Source organism: Alligator mississippiensis, chromosome 5, assembly GCF_030867095.1.
Source record: "Alligator mississippiensis isolate rAllMis1 chromosome 5, rAllMis1, whole genome shotgun sequence".
Classification (NCBI taxonomy): domain Eukaryota; kingdom Metazoa; phylum Chordata; order Crocodylia; family Alligatoridae; genus Alligator; species Alligator mississippiensis.
Window position 1 is genome coordinate 108,964,714 of NC_081828.1, and position 20,147 is coordinate 108,984,860.

The window sequence follows — 20,147 nt, forward strand, 5'->3', positions numbered from 1 at the left end:
AAAATGAACAAGATAACAAAGGACTTAAGGATTATGAACAAGAGACAGAAGATGACAGGGGAACTATATGACACATTTATCTAGTATCACAGCCCAAGGCAGAAATGGACTAGCTATCATCTACTGCTTAGTGGAGAGCAATATGGGTGCTGACAGATGTGCAGCTCACAGTCTAACTCATGATGCTTCACAGAAAGCATGAGTTAGGCCAACCCTCCCAATCCAACAGATATTCATTGTTGGATCAGAAGGGTGTGTGATTCAGTTTCCCTTAGGAGCTGATCAGTGGAGAAAGGCTGCTGTTTGCTGCATCTGTCCCCTAGCCCTGCTTCCCTCTATAAGCTCCCATGCTCCATCAGGATGTTGGGGGGGGGGGGGGGGGGGAGGGAGGCAAGAAGGAGAAGGCAGGAGAATGAATTCTGTCTGGGGTTTCCACAGATATGCTGGGGGGAGGAGGGAATTGGAGCCCCCCAGCTCGGAGGGTTGGGGAACAGGACCTGTGGAGGAGGGTATGTGAAGCAGTGGCAGGGAGTTCCTGATGCCTGAGTGGGACAACTCAGCTGCAGAGAACAGGGAAGAGAATGTAAAAAGAGGTGAAGCCACCTACTGGTAACATTGGTATGTGGAGAGAAAGACTCCAATTAGAAAGGATATAAGTTGTGATGTTTTCTTGACCTTTTCATTGTTCTTTTCTTCCATCCCAAAGGCAGATCTTTATATTGTTAATTTAATTTAAATCAATACAAATCTAAATAAATGCTTGAATATAAACATCAAAATTATCTATCAAAATAATTTAAAAAATAAAATTTAATTCTGCTAAGCCTACTGTTATAGCAGCAGCAGCAGCAGCAGCTCCAGCCCTGGACCCGGATCTTCTGTCACTGCTGTGTGGACAGACTGGGCCTGGAGGCAGCATGTACTCTGTGCTTCCTGACCCCAGCCAAAGCAAGCCCCAGCAGGATCTAGAGCTTCAAGGGGAAGGTAAGCAGTGGCAGAGAGCAAAGACACGCTTTTGCTCCCTGCTGCCACTTACCTTCCACTTGCAGAGGCTCCTTGGGGCAAGTGGTAGTGGGGCAGTGGCTGCAGCTCCAGCTCTGACCCCAAACTTGGAGCTGGGGTCTGATCCACAGCTGCTGACCCATCCCTTGCTTATGCTCAAGTCTAAGACAAGGGGGTTCCCCGTCATGTTGAATGGGGAAAAATATTTGCCTTTGATTTCAGTAGATACAGTTATATTTGTCAGTGACAGAGCAGGATATTGGTCTGCCATTGTATGGCAGTTCTTAAATTGACTATTTCAGTTTTACTTAGCAGCTATTTCTTGCACCTTTCTCCTTGTTGCACATTCACACATTTAATGGTCTGCTGCATCTCTGTCTTTCTATCTATCTATAGATATATTCATATCTATTGCTATAGATAAATACAGAGATAGAGATATAGATATAGATAGTCTCCTATAGAGAATGGTGATTGATAGGTAATAAAACTTCATTTGTGCAATGGAGGAAAGTTCTGATGGTTAAAAACTTGACTGGTTTGCTTGAGAAATGTTATATTTGGAGGCAGAGGAAAGGAAATGGTGAATTAAATCCTAGTAAAATGTTTCAAATTAAAAAGAAGGAAGACGGACTGGTCAGCAAAACAGTCTAAAGGGCATGGAAATGCCAAGCTAGATTTAAATAAAATGAGACTTGGAAACACAATAAAGTATCTCACAGATATCTCCCTAGTTCTGTTAGCCAAGGTAGCCTATACAGTTTAGACATACCCTAAGACTATAAACAGACATCGCCAAGTGAAGCACATCAGTTGTGCCAGGATGTGTCCCAGAACAGCTGATCCACTTCATTGGGTAACACACACATTGCTCATTGTCCCACAGGACTGGGTCTCGGAAGCCCTGGGAGTGCTGTCCTAGGGCAGCTGCAGAGCATGGACAGCTCCAGTCTGCCATGCTTTCCACCCATAAATTCATAGATTCATAGATGTTAGGGTCGGAAGGGACCTCAATAGATCATCGAGTCCGACCCCCTGCATAGGCAGGAAAGAGTGCTGGGTTTAGATGACCCCAGCTAGATGCTCATCTAACCTCCTCTTGAAAACCCCCAGGGTAGGGGAGAGCATCACCTCCCTTGGGAGCCCGTTCCAGACCTTGGCTACTCGAACTGTGAAGAAGTTCCTCCTAATGTCCAATCTAAATCTGCTCTCTGCTAGCTTGTGGCCATTGTTTCTTGTAACCCCCGGGGGCGCCTTGGTGAATAAATACTCACCAATTCCCTTCTGTGTCCCCATGATGAACTTATAGGCAGCCACAAGGTTGCCTCTCAACCTTCTCTTGCGGAGGCTGAAAAGGTCCAGTTTCTCTAGTCTCTCCTCGTAGGGCTTGGTCTGCAGGCCCTTAACCATATGAGTGGCCCTTCTCTGGACCCTCTCCAGGTTATCCGCATCCCTCTTGAATTGCCGTGCCCAGAATTGCACGCAGTACTCCAACTGCGGTCTGACCAGCGCCCGATAGAGGGGAAGTATCACCTCCTTGGACCTATTCGTCATGCATCTGCTGATGCACGATAAAGTGCCATTGGCTTTTTTAATGGCTTCGTCACACTGCCGACTCATGTTCATCTTGGAGTCCACTAGGACTCCAAGATCCCTTTCCACCTCTGTGCCACCCAGCAGGTCATCCCCTAGGCTGTAGGTGTGCTGGACATTTTTCCTCCCTAGGTGCAGCACTTTGCATTTCTCCTTGTTGAACTGCATCCTGTTGTTTTCTGCCCACTTGTCCAACCTATCCAGGTCTGCCTGCAGCTGTTCCCTGCCCTCCGGCGTGTCCACTTCTCCCCATAGCTTTGTGTCATCTGCAAACTTGGACAGAGTACATTTGACTCCCTCGTCCAAGTCACTGATGAAGACATTAAAGAGTATCGGTCCAAGGACCGAGCCCTGCGGGACTCCACTGCCCACACCCTTCCAGGTCGAGACCGACCCATCCACCACGACTCTCTGGGTGCGACCCTCCAGCCAATTCGCCACCCACCGGACTGTGTAGTCATCCACGTCACAGCCTCTTAACTTGTTCACCAGTATGGGGTGGAATACCGTATCGAAGGCCTTCCTGAAGTTTAAGTATATGACATCCACCCCTCCTCCTGTGTCCAGGTGTTTCGTAACCTGGTCATAGAAAGAGACTAGATTGGTCAGGCACGATCTGCCTGCCACAAACCCATGCTGGTTTCCCCTCAGCATAATTTGTCCTGCCGGACTCTCACAAATGTGAGCCTTGATAATTTTTTCAAAGACTTTGCCAAGGATGGAGGTGAGACTGACTGGTCTATAGTTGCCCAGGTCCTCCTTCCTCCCCTTTTTGAAAATGGGGACCATGTTGGCCCTTTTCCAGTCCTCCGGGACTTGGCCCATGCGCCACGAGCGTTCGAATATTCCCGCCAGTGGCTCTGCAATGATGTCGGCCAGTGCCTTCAGCACCCTCGGATAGAGCTCATACGGGCCTGCCGACTTAAAGGCATCCAGTTCTTCTAAGTGACTCTGTACCATCTCAGGGTCTACGCATGGAAGTCTGGCGCCTTGCTGCTGCCTCTCTACAACCCCAGTGAGAGACTTGTCGTGTCCCTCACTTAGGAACACTGAGGCAAAGAACTCGTTGAGGAGTTCAGCCTTGTCCCCCCTGTCCGTCACCAATTGTTTCTGCCCATTTAGCAGGGGTCCTATTCCTCCCTGGGCCTTCCTTTTACTCCCTATATATCTAAAAAACACTTACAAAGCAGAGACAAACAAATTACCATCAAACCAAGAACACCATGTTATTGCATTCATCACATCACACCATGACAGACAGCTTCGCTACATTCCACGTCGTGTTTTACATGCTATTATGTGGTCAGAATGCCGGCCACATGGTCATATCTACAAACAATTCCTACCCTGCTCTTTTCAATCATACACGTGATAACACCTTCAACTTCCCACACAAAAAAGAAAGCAAAAGAGCAGCCTGGTGAGGGCCCAGAGCACGGCACGAGCTGGAAGTTGTAGTCCAACACCGAACCTGCCCAGTCACCCAGACCAGTCATGACATCAGAGCGCGTATTTGAGACATCTGTCCTCCACATGGCACAGCACTCCATCAAGGGCCCAATGTCTCAAAGGCAGGCACTGTCTGCCGGAGCACAGCGTACTCAAACTCTAGCAAGAGGCGCACCTGTACCAGGAAGCAGAAAAGCCACAGGGCATCATCTGACCTGGTCCCAGCAAGCCGGTTTTGGCGGATCTTGAGGACGGCCAACTTGGCCTGACCCAGTAAAAAATTGGCCAGGCAGATGGGGACCCTTCTCAGCCACCTGGTATGTTTAGGAGCACATGTAGGTGATCTCCGAGAGGCTCCTGCCCAGCGCTCCCAGCAGCGGCTCAAGGGTGACAAAGAGTGGCCATAGGCAGGGACAGTCAAGGAAGGCATGAAAGAAGGTCTCCTCAACACTCCCCCAGGCAGAAGGGGCAGGTGATCGAGGCGGCTGGGTCAAAATGGAACACAAACATACCAGTAGCTAGGATGCTATGCAGCAACCGCAACTGCAGGTCACCAGTCTTCTTGGTGGTTGGTGGTTTATACAATGTGGGTCACTCCGGGTGTGCCGGTGGGGAATCTGACGGCCCCAGATGCTGTTGCCACTGTGTATCAGGGCAGCCCGCCAGCACTTGGGCATGATGGACATGAACCACCCAGGCTTCTACGTGACAAAAAGCAAAGGGGCATCCCATGTCACTGTCAGGAGGCACAGGGAGTATCAGCAGGTTGCCAGGTGCACTGGCAAGCTCAACAGCCATGGCCAGAGTGACTGGCAGAGTGGGAAATAAACCTCGCTCAGGACATCTGCAGCACAGGGACTTGGCCCGCATGGAGATGGTCATCCAGGGTGGCTGCTGCCTCCAATGGGAGGGCAGCCTGAATGTCACACAGGACAATAGCCGGCAGGGATGGGGAGGTGCTGGGGAAGGAGAAAGGGGAGCACAGAGGGGAAGGGTGGAGGGGGGGGGGTGTGCTGCAAGGTGGAGACGGGTGGGGCAGGGAGCTCCCACATCGGAGGCTGGAGGAGGAGGTGGCAGAAGAAGACTTAACATGGCCAGCCCTGAAGGGTGAGTGGGGGGTGAGGAGGGGGCCATGTAAACACTCCCTGAAATCTGTCATTCTGTAATTGCGATGGGCAATTAGCTAGTTTATTTATAATACTTTTGAACTAATAATTTATATAAAGTCTGTTCATGCCACTTTATTATTCACTCTATTATACTAATGCTGTGAGTTGTTAATTTTGGGACCATAGGCCAGACTTATTTATTCAAGAAATGTTATTAGTTTAATGAAGAACGCATTTGCTTTGGCTGAAAACAAGAACATCTTACTGCAATGAATCTAGGCCAGTGGTTCTAAACCTTTTTAGATTCCAGGCACCCAGTATTAAACCTAAAGGCACTCTTGGTTAGATTCACGGTACCTCTCAGAAAATGGTAGGTCCGGGCTTTAGCTCATATCTTGACTATGGAAAAATCATAGGGTAATTCTTCTGTTGAAAAGGACTTAGCAAGGCCACAAAAGGTTAGAATGGTTTTTCTGTGACTATAGATTCCTATTTGAAATATTTGGGTTTATTTCATGAATCACGTGTAGAAGTTTATCTACCCAACAGTGCTAAAATTGCACAGCACATCACAACACCCCAGGGTGCTGTGGCACCTTGGTTGAAAATCACTAGGCCCAGCTGGGACTGATCCAGCTCCAAGCCCCAGCTGAAGGCAACCAGGGCCCTGGCTAAGTCATCCTCAGGACCTGCAGAATGAGGGCCATTCAGGCCTTATTAGTCCCAGGCCCTAGTTCACTGTCTAAGCAACCAAACTACTAAGCTGCAGCCTTTGGTTTGCCTGGAACCCTGCTAAGCTGCCTGCCTGCCTTGCTCCTGCCTAGCAGGTACCACCTGAACTTTGCCTAGATAGACCATGTACCTTGTTCCTTGCCTGAACTCCTGCCTGTCTCTTTCTTTAGCCTACACTTGTGCCTTGCCTTTGCCTAGTTCCTGCCTGTATCTTGCGTAGCCAGAACTTATACCTCACACATACCTGGAACTCTATCTAGGATCTGTCTGTCTCTGCTCCTGTTACCAAGCCTGCCTGATCCTAACCTGGACTGCTACATCCCTACCTTGTTTACTTCTGAGTGTTCCTGTCTCTGAATCTGCTCCAATACTCTGTAATTACAACACATTGGAGCATCCTCCTTGCACATCAACAGGCATCCTAAGATCAAAACAAAATCAAAGAAAATCTTCTCCTCTAAGTATCAGTGTTGACCACATATTAATATCACAAATACATCTGATCATCAGAAAACCCTGTAGTTTATTGAGGCTCTGGAGGAGTCTGCTTCAGAGATGCCTTTGTGAGACACTGCAGAAGAGAAGTGGGGAAGCCTCAGAAAATCATCTGTCACTGTTCACTCTATATTTGGCAAACAGGTCAGAAGAAACTGGGATTGGTTTGAGGGGTACATACATGAATTGATTTAATTTATCAAGGCCAAATAAACTGCTGTTTTAAATCACAAGAAAAACACCAAAGGAACTGAGGAAAGTAAGGAGTACCATCCAATAAATCTCAAGATCCTGAATCACTGCTTATTGGTTGGGACTGTGCAAGAAAATTCAATCCACATTTGAAACTGAAAACATCAGGTTCAAGTACAATGGAATCAAGGTAGCAGCAGATCCAACTACAAAGAAGTCTCTCTGTTCCATTTAAGACAGCATCAGAAAAAATCATAATAGATGAAAAGCGAAAGATGGGTAGAACACTATCTCAAACTCTTTTCATGGGAAAGTAATGTCACTGACAAAGCTCTTAACTCTATTGAAGGTCCTTGAAGAGCTTCATGATATTCCAGCTATTGAGGATCTAAGTAAGACCATAGGCAAGCTGGCCCATGGCAAGGCCCCAGAAAATGACTGCATTCCTCCAGAAGTCATCAAATGCTTTCTTAAAATATTTGATGGGAGTGAAAGTAATAATGAGGTACAGTGAAACATTCTCCTGTGCTTCTTTCCCACCTACACAAGCTTCTTACTCACTGCTGGACAGTTGGGACAGTACCGCAAAATATGACATGTCAATATAGTCACTCTTTACAAGAATAAAGCCATAACACCTGCAACAATTACTGTAGAATTTCATTATTTAGCAGTGTTGGGAAGGTCATTGTTCAGGTGGTGCTCAGAAGACTTCAGATCCTTGTTGACCATGCTTACCCTGAGTCACAGTGTGGTTTAAGAGCTAGTAGGTCCATCATTGATAAGATCTTTTCACTATGACAATTCCAACAAAAATGTAGGGAACAAAGGAGAACCCTCTATATAACCTTCATTGACCTGAACAAGGCCTTTGACCTTGTCAGTAACAAAGGCCTCTTCAAATTACTGGAAAGGATTGGCTATTCAGCAAAACTTCTCAGCATAATCCACTCTTTTTATGATGGAATATGGGGAGTGGTCAGCTATGAAAGATCAACATCTGAAGCTTTTGAGATTCAAAGCAGATGTGCCCTTGCCATGACCTGTTCAGGATTTTCTTTTCTCTTCTTCTGATATATGATTTTGGGACCACTACCAAAGGAACTTATCTATATATATGCTCAGATTGGAATTTATTCAACCTCATACACTTTAAAGCAGACTTAAGTGCAGAAAGTTTTGATTTGTAATCTGCTGTGTCCTGTTGACACAACTCTGATAGCCCACACAGAGACAGTGACCTCCAAAGCCTCAAGTCACTTTGCTCATGAGTTTGGTTTTACAGTCAGCATCAAGAAGACCAATGTTATGGGCTAGAAAATTGATTCACCACCAGCAATCACGATAGGTGAAAACAAATTGGATGTTGCAAGTAAATTTACAAAGCTTGGCTTCATTGCTGTATCTCAAGCAAAAAGTATTGCTTGTTACTTGAAGCTGAACTGAATACCCATATTGGCAAAGCATCAGGCATCATGAGCACATTGAGCAAACAAGTGTGTAACAACAACAAACTGATTGTTAAGACCAAGTCAAAGTACACCATGCTTGCATCATCAACACTCTTATATGGCAGAGAGTCCTGGATCATGTTTTCTACTCAAGAAAAGTGCCTTAACAGCTTTCACTTACACTGCCAACAATAAAACAGTTGTGTGGCTCCAGCACATTAATGATGTGCCAAGGGGGAAATAAAGTATACGAAAGAAGAACTTACATTGCCTTCTCTGTATTCCAGGAATTTCCTGGTGGGACAAGGTTGCCTATGCTGTCTCAGAGCATGCCCATATTCTGAGTGTCCATTGTCTTCTCAGTCAGTTTTGACTTTGATGTTCTAGTCATATATGGAGAGTGGATAATGGCCATATACCCAAGAATGTCTCATGTGGAAACTCTTTACAGGACTGCATAGGCATCCTTATCTCCATTTCAAAGATGTTTGAAAGAGAGATATGAAGGCAATGAACATTAAGTCAAATGGTTGGGAGACAAATGCTGAGGATTGAAGCACTCAGAAACATTATATTAAGCATGGAATGAAGGCTTTTGAGGATAGAAGAGTCCAACATGCAGAAGAAAAAAGAAACCTCCAGAAGAATCCTGCATCACATTCAGGACTGTTAGGTATGAATTTCACGTGGTACCTGTGGTACTGTCACTCAAGAATTGGTCTCTACAGCCACACTTGCAGATGTTTAATAAGCTGATACCTCACCCAGCATAAATCTATTAGCTCACTTACATGCCTAGTAGGATTCATGGAGAAGAAGATTCAAGACTGTATGACCTGAGATGTCTTTTTCTAATCTTGCATCTTACCATATATGCTTTCCTCTCCATTTAATATGGAATTGTTCTGTCAAAATCTGCTGTTTAATTGAGGCTACATAACATTTGCTGATATTTATGGTGTTAGAAAAGCTATGACTCAATTTATATTCAATGTTATCTTGATGTTCCATTTTAAAAACAAAGAATCCTTGTTGAATTATCTTCATTATTTAGGCTGTTTTCTGTGGGGTCCCAATGTAATTCTTTCCTGTGCTTTCCTGTGTAATAGAATATCATAAAAAGAAAGAATTTCAGTGAGTGTTGAGAATTAGAGATAGCTGAATGGTTTAGGCTGTATGGTAGATGTAACAGTGACTTTTTAAAAATGCAAAATTATCAATGTGGGGATTCAACCTAGTCCCACAGTGCTCTATGGGGCATCTTTATCTTTCATTATCCATGTATTTTTTACTGCTTGTAAACATTTTTGGGGGGTGGAAGGGAATCAGTTGGAGTTGGTGTTGATGCTTAGGCACATGTATTTGTAAATCTTTTCAAAACACTGTGGGTGCATCTATACATGATGCTATATTGCTGTAGCAACGCGCTACAGCAATGTAGTAACAACAAGTAAAAACCATGACGCTTCAGCTGCATTGCGATAGTGACATGCTCTCCAGGTATAGTGCATCACTACAGCGACGTAATAGCTAAAAAAACCTGTGTGCCGAATAGATGGTGCGGTACAGGCTGTTACTGCATTGTCATTTAGTATTTCTGAAAAGGCACAGTAACACTGGTACCACAGGGGCACTTGTAGTTGTGCCCTGTATAATCTACCTGTTGTTCACACAGGAGTAGCCACTTAAAAATATACAGTGAAATTTGCCAACTAATAACTAAGATTTACTGAAGTTATTTTGTGTTTGAAATATAGTCAGACACTGGTACCACATATAGCTCTGTGCTTGCTTAGCAATTACTGAATTTTTAATACTGACCACAGTTTATTTATATGTGGTTAGTGTGTGTGTGTAAAATCATGGGATCTTCTCTCAATGAATGTTTAAATTCATTTGTGCTATTCTGTATTCCAAAGTCTCCTTACCTTGCATTATTTTCTTATGTTTCTTAGATTGTATAAGAATCAAGTTATCTAGGATGACGTTATTTGTTATTCACAGCTTTGCAGTCAGTGGATGAATCATGTTCATGTCAGCTATGTCAGCTAACTTTGACTAAACTCTGACATGATGCTGATCAGCATTTATTTTGGCTGCACTACCCCTAACCCAGGGTCATGTTCCACACCCTCTGAGCTAACTCAGTTCATCACAACTGTTCAAACATATCAAAGTTCTTCAGGAGAGACAACCTTCAAGATGTCAGAGGACAGATCCTTGGCTAGGATGAATCCTCATAGCTTAACTATGAATTCAATCTGCCCTTAGATCTGCCATTTCTGTAGCAAAATATTTCCCTGTAGATGGAAGGGAGGTACCACCAGACACATGTTTACTTCCTGGCCATTAACATACAGAAGGATGAAAAAGAGAAGAATGGGTGACACTATGGCTAGGGACAGACATTACACAAAAAACAGCTTAAGTGATCAGAAACTGGTTTAAACCTGTAACAGAACAGATTTTCAGTGCTCATAAACTAGTTTGAATATGGCTAAAACTGGTTTGAGATAAACCTGGTTGATTGTAGCATCAGGCTTAACTGATTTGGGTCAAACCAGTTTATGCAATGTCTGTCCCAGACCCTTTCCTGGTTTAATATAACCAGAGTCCCCCAGTACCCCAGATGCTCTGCAGCCCTGGGCAGGGATCTCTGCTCTACAGAAGAGCTGGCCCTGCCCCTCTGCTCCCTGGCTGGAGCTCCAGCAGAGACTGCAGGTACAGTGGTATCTCCCTGGCTTCTTTCTGCTTTCCCCTCCCGTCACCACTCTCTGCTCAAGCAGGGATTCCCCCCTCCCCTCTGCCTTACAAAGACACCTCTCAACTTTAGCTAGCATACCACATGCTGGCTATGGTCCATGCTGTGGGAGATGGGAGAAAGGCAGAAAGCACAGTGTTGGCTCAGGGTTTTTTGGAGCTAATCAACAAGGTAAAGCATTGCTGGACCTGGTACTGGCCAAAGGGGATGATCTAGTCAGTGACCTAAGAATCGATGGAAAGCTGGGTGTTAGTGACCATAAGCTGATCACCTTTGTTATCCATCACAAAGCTGGCAAGATAGTCATCAATTCAGAAGTCCTTGACTTTAGGAAAGCTAACTTTGACAAGCTCAGGAGGCTCATTGTTGAGGCCCTAAGGGACAGGAAGAGGAGTCCAAGAGGAGTGGTCCTGGAAGCGATCCTGACAGCACAAGAGCTGTCCATCCCATCTCAGAGGAAGGGTAGCAAAAGGACACAGCAAACCTCTTGGCTCAGCAGGGAATTGAGGACCTCCTTCGCCTAAAAAGAGAGACTTACAAAAGACAGAAGGCTGGAATAACCACCAAGAAGGAGTACTCAGCACTAGTCCATCGAAGTAGGGAGTGGACCAGGAAAGCTAAGGCTGCAACCAAACTCCATCTGGCTTCACATATCAAGGATAATAAAAAGTCCTTTTTCAGGTATGTAGGGAGTCAGAAAAAAAGCAAGGGTAACATTGGACCCCTGCTGAACCAAATGGGACAACTGATAACTGACACTTAGGAAAAAGCCAACCTGCTTAATTGGTACTTTGTATCCATCTTTCATCAGCCCAAAGGGACTGCCCTGCCTAGCATGACACAGGATGGCCAGGGTGAGGGCGTATTTATACCCAGAATTGGTGTAGACCTTGTAAAGGAACACCTTGAGGAGCTGGACATCTTCAAGTCAGCTGTTCCTGACAGATTACACCCTGGAGTACTCAAGGAGAGGGCAGGTGTCATAGTCCAACCATTGGCAAAAATATTTGAAAACTCATGGCACTCAGGTGAAGTAGCTGAAGACTAGAAGAAGGCCAATGTGGTATCCATCTTCAAGAAAGAGCAGAAAGTAGATCCTGGGAATTACAGGCCAATCAGCTTGACCTCAATCCCCAGTAAGATTCTGGAGAAAATTATGAAAGAGACCCTTCTTGATAAGCTGGCTGATGGCAACATTCTGAAGGACAGCTGCATGGGTTTGTCATGGGTAGGTCTTTCCTGACCAATCTCATCTCCTTCTATGACCAGGTGACATATCTCCTGGACAAGGGAGAAGAGATTGAGATCATATATCTGGCCTTTAAAAAAGCCTTTGATCTGGTGTACCATGATCTCCTCATGGAAAAATTAGCCAACTGTGGCCTTGGCTACATCACATTTTGATGGCTGGGAAATTGGCTCTGAGGTTGGACCCAGAGAATAGTAGTCATTGGAAGCAAATCATTATGGTGCTCCATGGCTAGTGGTGTCCCCCAAGGCTCTGTCCTTGGACCGGTTTTCTTTAACATCTTTATCAACAATGTAGACATTGGTGTCAGAAGTGCACTGGCCAAGTTCACCAATGACACTAAACTTTGGGGCACAGCATCCACACCTGAGGATAGGCTAGTGATCCAGGCTGACTTGGATAAGCTTAGTAAGTGGGAAGATATAAACCTGATGATGTTTAATACCAAAAAAATCCAAGGTATCACCTCAGGGAAAAAACCCTGCAACACGGTTATAGGCTCGTTAGGGCTATGCTCACTAGCACCACAGCTGAAAGAGACTTGAGGGGTCATGACTGACCACAAGATGAACATGAGCCACCAATATGATGCAGCAGCTGATAAAGCAAACAAAACTCTGGCTTGCATCCATAGATGCTTCTCAAGCAAATCTCAGGATGTCATCCTCCCACTGTACTCAGCCTTGGTGAGCCCGCAGCTGGAGTATTGCATCCAATCCTGGGCTCCACAATTCAAGAAGGATGTTGAGAAGCTTGAGAGAGTCCAGAGGAGAGCCAAGTGCATGATCAGAGGGCAAGAGAATAAGCCTTATGATGAGAGACTGAGAGCTATGGGACTCTTCAGCCTGGAAAAGTGCAGGCTCAGGGGTGACCTGTTGGCTGCCTATAAGTATGTAAGGGGTATGCATCAGGATCTGGAAGAATGTCTGTTCACCAGAGCATCCCAAGGTATAACAAGGACCAAAAGTCATAAACGCCTCCATGACTATTTTAGGCTAGACATGCCTGCAGTGGCTCAGGCCAGAAGCCGGAAGGAAAAACTTCACTGTCCGAGACGCCAAGGCCTGGAATAGACTCCCTCCAGAAGTGGTGCAGACACCTACTCTGGACTCATTCAAGAAACATTTGGATACCTATCTTGCCAGGTTCCTTTGACCCTAGCTGACTTCCTGCCCCTGGGGCAGAGATCTGGACTTGATGATCTTCAAGGTCCATTCCAGCCCTAATGTCTATGAAATCTATAAAGTAGCTGGTAATGTCCCTCTGTTCCTTCCTTGCAAAAAAGTTGTTTAGGAAAAGCTTGAACTAATGAGAGATGCTTTTGTTGTGTTTGATGGGCTGATAAATGGTAATAACTCCCTGTGTAACTCCCTGCTGTGTAACTAAATACTCTATTATCAACAGAGAGTGGGGAGGAACTTCTCCCTAACCAGTGTCCTGCCAGGGCCTGGCCATGCCTCCCTCAGCTCAGCAGTGTCAAAGAGAAGGGAAGGCTGCTCTAGTGCCCCCCGGCTTCTAGCCTGAGCCACTGCAGGCATGTTCCTGCATTTCTGGGATATCTGTGCAGTTACAACCCAGTTCAATCTAACCAGGTTAGACTAACCTGCAAAAATTGAATTAATTTTGGCTCAGGCTTTTTGAATGTCTGTCCCTAGTTTATGACACAAGTTAAAGGGTAAAATTGAGGGGAAAAATAGAGAAATCCATGCAAGAGTCACAAACAAGCCATAGGAGGGAAGAAAATGGAATTTCTATATCCTCTAGAATAAATAGAGGTAAACAAGGAAGAGACAATGAAAGGGAGAAGCATCTCTTCTGATTCAAGTCCAAATGCACTGAAATGAACATATTTAAGATTCTATGTAGGGATCATAGTTATAGAATCAGGGAAAATTAGGGTTGAAAGTGTCCTCAGGGGGTCATCTAGTCCAACCACCTGCTCAAAGAAGAACCATCTGCAACTAGATCATCCCAGCCAAGGCTTTATCTAACTGGATCTAAAAAAACCTCCAAGGATGGGGAGTCCACAACCTCTTTGGGTACCTGTTCCAGTATTTTATTAACCTCCTAGTGAGAATATTCTTCCTAACATCTAACCTAAACTTCCCTTGCTGCAACTTGAGACCATTGCTTCTTGTTCTGTCATCTACCATAATTGAGAACAGTCTAGCTGCATCCTCTTTCAAGCCCCACTTCAGGCAGTTGTAGGCTGCTATTAAATGCCCTCTCAGTCTTCTGTTTCCTAGACTAAATAAGACCAGTTCTCTCAGCCTCTCCTCAGAAGTCATGTGCCCCAGCCCTGTCACCATTTTTGTTGCCCTCCATTGGACCATAATCTTTTGGTAGTCAGGGGTCCAAAACTGAACACAGTACTTCAGATGTGGTGAATAGAGGGAAATAATCACTTTCCTTGATCTTCTGGCAACACTTCTACCAATGGAGCCGAGTTTGCTGTTAGCCTTCTTGGCCACAAGGGCACACTGTTGGCTCATATCCAGCTTATTCTCCACTGTAACCCCCAGGTTCTTTTCTGCAGATCTGCTGCCCAGCCAGTCAGCCCTTAGCCTGTATTAATGCATGGGATTGTTCCATCTTAAGTGCAGGACTTTGCACTTGTACTCGTTAAACCTCATGAGATTTCTTTTGGCCCAATCTTCCAATTTGTCTAGGTCACTCTGAATCCTAGCCTTACCCTCCAGCATATCTACTACTCTCCTCAGCTTGGTGTCATCTACAAACTTGCTAAGGGTGCATTCGATCCCACCTTACAAATCATTAAGATGTTGAACAAAACCTTCCTCAGGACTGACCCCTGGGGCACTCCACTTGATACCAGGTGCCAACTAGACATTGCACCATTGATTACTACCCTCTGAGCCTGATGCTCCTACCAGTTTTCTATCCACCTTACAGTCCAGTTATCCAGCCCATACTTCCTTAGCTTACCTGTGGAATACAGGAGACCATATGCCACATCCATTAGTTCCCCACATCCACAGAGCCAGTCATCTTATCTTAGAAGGCAATCAGTTTGGTCAGTCAGGCATGAATTGCCCTTAGTGAATCCATGCTTACTCTTCCTAATCACCTGCTCCTCCAAGTGCTTAGAAATGGATTCCTTAAGGACCTCCTCCATCATTTTCCCAGGAACTGAGGTGAAGATGACTGTTCTGCAGTTCCCTGGATGCTCCTTTTTCCCATTCTTAAAGATAGACACTATGTTTGCCTCTTTTCAATCATCCAGGACCTCTCCCAGTTGCCATGAGTTTTCAAAAAGGATGGCCAGTGACTCTGCAATCACATCAGCCAACACCCTCATCACTCTGGGGTGCATCCTGTCTGGCCCCATGGACTTGTATATGTCCAGCTTTTCTAAATAGTCCCTAATCTGTTCTTCTCCACTGTTGGCTGCTCAAACTGTGCTGCCTGGTACAGTAGTCTGGGAGCTGACCTTGCCTGTGAAGATGGAGGTGAAAAAGACATTGAGTACTTCAGCATTTTCCATATCCATGTCCTTTGTCCCTTCCATATCCGTTGCTAGCTGCAACTCCAGTTGTGCTTTAGCCTTCCTGACTATATCCCTGAATGCCCAAACAATACTCTTATATTCCTTCCTAGTTGTTTGTCCAAGTTTCCACTTCTTATAAGCTTTCTTTTTGTGATTTAGTTTACTGAAATGTTTCCTGATAAGCCAAGCTGGTTGTCTGCCATACTTGATAGTCTTCCTGCACATCAAGATGGTTTGTTCTTGCATTCTCAGTAAGGCTTCTTTAAAGTACAGCCAGCTCTCCTGGACTCCTCTCCCTCTCAAACTGGCATAAAGTCACAACATTTGCATCTCAATCTGATTACAGAGATTGACCTGCCTACCAGATACTTCAGCCTCCTTTTTAATTCTAATGGGAGACTGAGGAAGTGGAGAATACAGTGACCATAAGAACCTCCCATGAGTTAAAATTCAAGACTCCAGTGACAACATAATAGTTGGAGAAATGTTTTCTCCAAATATGAAATGTAAAGCATGAATTTATACCTGAAATTGCTACTTACCAACTACTGACATTTCAGGAACACTAGCAGTATAAAATTCTTCTGGAAATGTTGGTTCATTGTCATTAATGTCATGGATTTTGATAACGAACTCAGATTCTGGCTCCACTGGCCTGAGAGTTCTTCTGTTAATAGCTTGGGCACGCAGGGTGTAAAAGGCTTTCTCTTCTCTGTCAATTCTTCGAGTGGCATGAATGTCACCTGTTTTCTCGTCAATAATAAAAAGAGTACCAGCCCCATCTCCTGACAAAATGTACTTGAGAGACCCATCTCCCTTGTCTTGGTCAGAATGAAGCTAAAGAAGGGGGAGAGAGAGAGAAAGAGAGAGAATTTACTTTTAAAAAAGGGGTCAGATTTAATAAAATGCACACAAACAAAATGAAAAAAAATGTTATGCTGCTTGCAACTAACAAGGCTTTCACTGACAAAGCGGAGTCATTTTCAATTTACTTTGCCTTGACATGCTGCTAGAGTTATTGTGTTGTGTTAAAGCATTCATTTCCCCCTTACTTAACATAGAGAATCTTTTAGCTTGACTGCTGTGGTAGATTTTAGTTTTCCAGCAACACCTGTTCTCTGCTGTGAAACATTTGTGCCACAAATCTTAAGGAAGAATTTTATGTTAATGTTGACCTTTTCTTTCCTTGAAGAGAACCTATTAAAAATTCACAACCTGCTGTGTTAGTTGTAAATTCACTAAGCAGATAAAGGACATGGCAGGATACATGACAATTAAGGAAAATAGAACAACCGGTGCTGTGTTGTACAATTTTAAAAATATATATTTCGTATTATTTATGTTTCTGCTAAATTGGAGAGTGTTTCATTGTGCCTAATTATTACTTTCACTCCCATCAAATAATTTATATGGCTTCAAGGAAAGAAAAAGATTTATTAAGCAATCAGTAATGACTCTTATCCCATTATCTGGGTATTATAATACATATCTTTCTCTACTAATGATGTCTAACATAGGAACCTCCCTAATATTTTGTAACACTGTATTGTTTTGTCCTGAAAGGCAACTGGCTCAGCCAATGAGAATGTTACATAGCATGTGTTTCCTACCAACCCAGTTATAAAGTCATCTACAATCTCATTCTTTCCATGTGTCTTATTTGCAGCATTTGATAATCCAATTTGTTTTCACCTCAAAATATAAAATTGTAATATACTTTAAAAAATGACAGATATGTCACATCTGATAACAGCTCTGATTTTATTAATAAGTAAGTCCTAAAATAGTTCTGATTTTGTGCATGAAGTTTTAAGGAAGCCAGTGGTTAGAAAGACATTTTTATGGCATACAGACATTTAACTACCTCATTCATAAACCCATGGCACCATATAGAAAAAACACCAATAAATATTTAGCTTTACATAATCAGGTGTTTAGACCTACACATGCTGTAAATTCTACCTGCAAGTATTTGAGTCTAGAAGATAGGGAGTGTGAATGATGAAGGGCATGCTGTTAAATTGTAAATCATTTTATGAGCACGTGTAGATCCTCAACTACCTAATTTTCTCATCTAATAGTAATATATCTGCTAGTAATGTATCTGCAAAATAACAATAGAAAGAGCATTTAGTAGATACAAAAAGAAAAATACTTGCTACAAAGTATGTTCATAAGAATGCTACATAGAACACAGGCATCAATCCTACTACCTCTCGCATGCAAAGCAAGCGTTCTACCACATGAACTAGCTCCCCTACAGATGCAAAAAGACAAATACTTGCTCCAAAATATGTTCATAAATATTTGAAAAAAGTGCTAAGGGCAAAATGAATGACACGGGGTTGGAGGGGGGGAGGATTATAATTTTTAATCAGATCCAAAAATTAGAGTAGTCCAACAAGTTTTGAACAGAAAAGAAAACTAGAACATTTTGGTCTCTATCCTTATTTTCTAACCACAAATAGAGTAATGGCAAAGAAGCATTGAACCAGTATTGCAAGTAGGGCAAGGCAAATAGGGCACCAGCCCCAGCTACTGGCTTAGAGGGGGTGCCAGCAGCATTCTACAGTGGTCCATACTCCTGCCTTCAGGTGCTTAACATTGCCCTCTCCCCCCACAAACCCCATCCACTTGCTAGCTTTCAACACCTCTTCCCTCTGCCCCACCCCCTCCCCATTCTTTGCTCTCCAGCACTCAACAGCGTCTGTGCCCAGGGCACCAAAATTACTAATTATGCTTCTGCTTTAATCAATTACATTAATATCATATTCAATCACATAAGTTGGAACAACAAAACAACAACAAAACCTTTCATGCTTTAGGGTATAAACTGATGACAGACATGCTTATGTTGGGTATAAATAACTACTGGATGGTATGCAGTGTTGCAGTTTCTCTGGAATATGCTGCTTTTACATTGCTTTTTAAAATACTTAGTTTAGATTAAACTAACATTAAATTTAGAATACTAAACTGGAGAAACCACTGTGGCAGTGTTGCTGTTGTTTTAATGTAATAATACCTGGATTTTTGCATAAAAATCAAATGATTACAATTAAGTGGAAGGACAAGCTAAACGTCAAAGGGTAAATTCCTCTCATTGCAGTACATTTTCTGAAACAATCCCATTAAACTCACAATGGGTGCTTACAGACATGCTTGTTCATGTTCCAATAAGAACACTCCAGTGTCACCTCACCATCACATTTCAAAATGGCCACAGGGTGCTTTATCTAAACCTCATTGAATGAGCTTTATAGAAACTGTCCCATGATCATTTTGAAATGCATAAGTGCTTGATACACATGACAGTGAGCTGTTTTAATTACAGTTGCTCTCCAGGAACTACTCAAATTAAATGCCCCCTTTCCCCACCCACAAGTATATGCATAGGGAGCCATTGTGACTAGCCTAGAGTGAAGAAATTCATGCAGAAACTAGGACTACTGCTACTTTTACAAACAGAAAAAAATGAATTACGTTGATTTTTTTCAATAAATTTTCTAATTTTGTATTTTAATAGTAACTACACCAAGGCTAGGGGCAAGGAATTATAGGTTAATTTTATTAGAAGTAAATATTAAAGTAAATATTCTGTTTTAATTTTTTTTTAGCTAGGAACAGCTGGTTCATTCTAACAAAGAGAAGGCATGAAAAGTAATTGGGAGTGAATTTTCCTTCATAAAAGCCAAGTTTTTTCCCTACTGTCTTTCTCTTCATTCAGTTCCTTTGCCTCTTAACCTGGAAAGTTTGACCCACTCACAGATTCATCCTCTTCTACCTCCTCTTGCTTTCTAATTATCTTCTTTCTCTTTGTTTTATGGTAAAGGATGGAAAGTAAACTTCATGGACAATTCCTTTGCTGGTTTGCTTCTTGTTTGATGGAGGGAAATAAATCATCCCTGGCAATGTTTGAAATAGGATAGGATAGGAAAAAAATAAGAGAAATGGAATGGCCAAAAAATAATTTTCCCTTGTGATTTCAAATACAGTTTTGCATGCAAAAACATGAACAACCCTCCCCCCCCCACCACACACACACAAAATGGCTACGGTGCCACATTAAAAGCCAAATAGCAACATCACCTATTTAATGCAATACTGTGGGCATATAACAGTTATTGTGAGTGCATATCAATTTATTTGCAATATTAAAAATTATCTCTTGTATTTACACTTCATTCTAATAGATATTCAATTGCAAAGTCCTGAATCAATAAAATTGTCATGTTGAATATCAAATTACCACATTTAGTCACAGATTGTCCCAGTTTCTTAATACTCTAGCAAAGTCAATATGTTCATTCCTGAAATATTTATCTTTTCAGGTCACTGAGCAGTTATGAAAACTAGCAGTAATGACAAGCTAATTTAAAGTAGTCCTTCTTTAGCAAAACATTGTAAAATTGAAAGGACACATGCCTGTGATCTGCATTTGAAATTTCTAGCAATGAGAGTTGTACACAAACGTGGAAGTGTGAGCAGAGGCTTTGATCTTTACACAGATAAAACACAAAGGACAGCCCCTGCTTTAAACATTATAGTTTTAGTTTGGGATCCTTTTGAAGTTACTGGTTGCCACTTCCATTTGAGTGGTATCAAC

The 20,147-nt window shown here is 43.2% G+C and overlaps 1 protein-coding gene across 4 annotated transcripts in view; it reads right to left on the reverse strand.

Annotated features, from left to right (window-relative positions):
* Positions 1-20,147, reverse strand: part of CDH10 (cadherin 10) — a 208,802-nt gene that overhangs the window by 65,665 nt on the left and 122,990 nt on the right. For all 4 annotated transcript variants that reach the window (XM_019483344.2, XM_019483347.2, XM_019483346.2 and 1 more), the window contains exon 3: positions 16,084-16,378. In XM_019483344.2, coding sequence (XP_019338889.2) covers positions 16,084-16,378 — 295 coding nt within the window. The remainder of the gene's footprint in view (positions 1-16,083; positions 16,379-20,147) is intronic.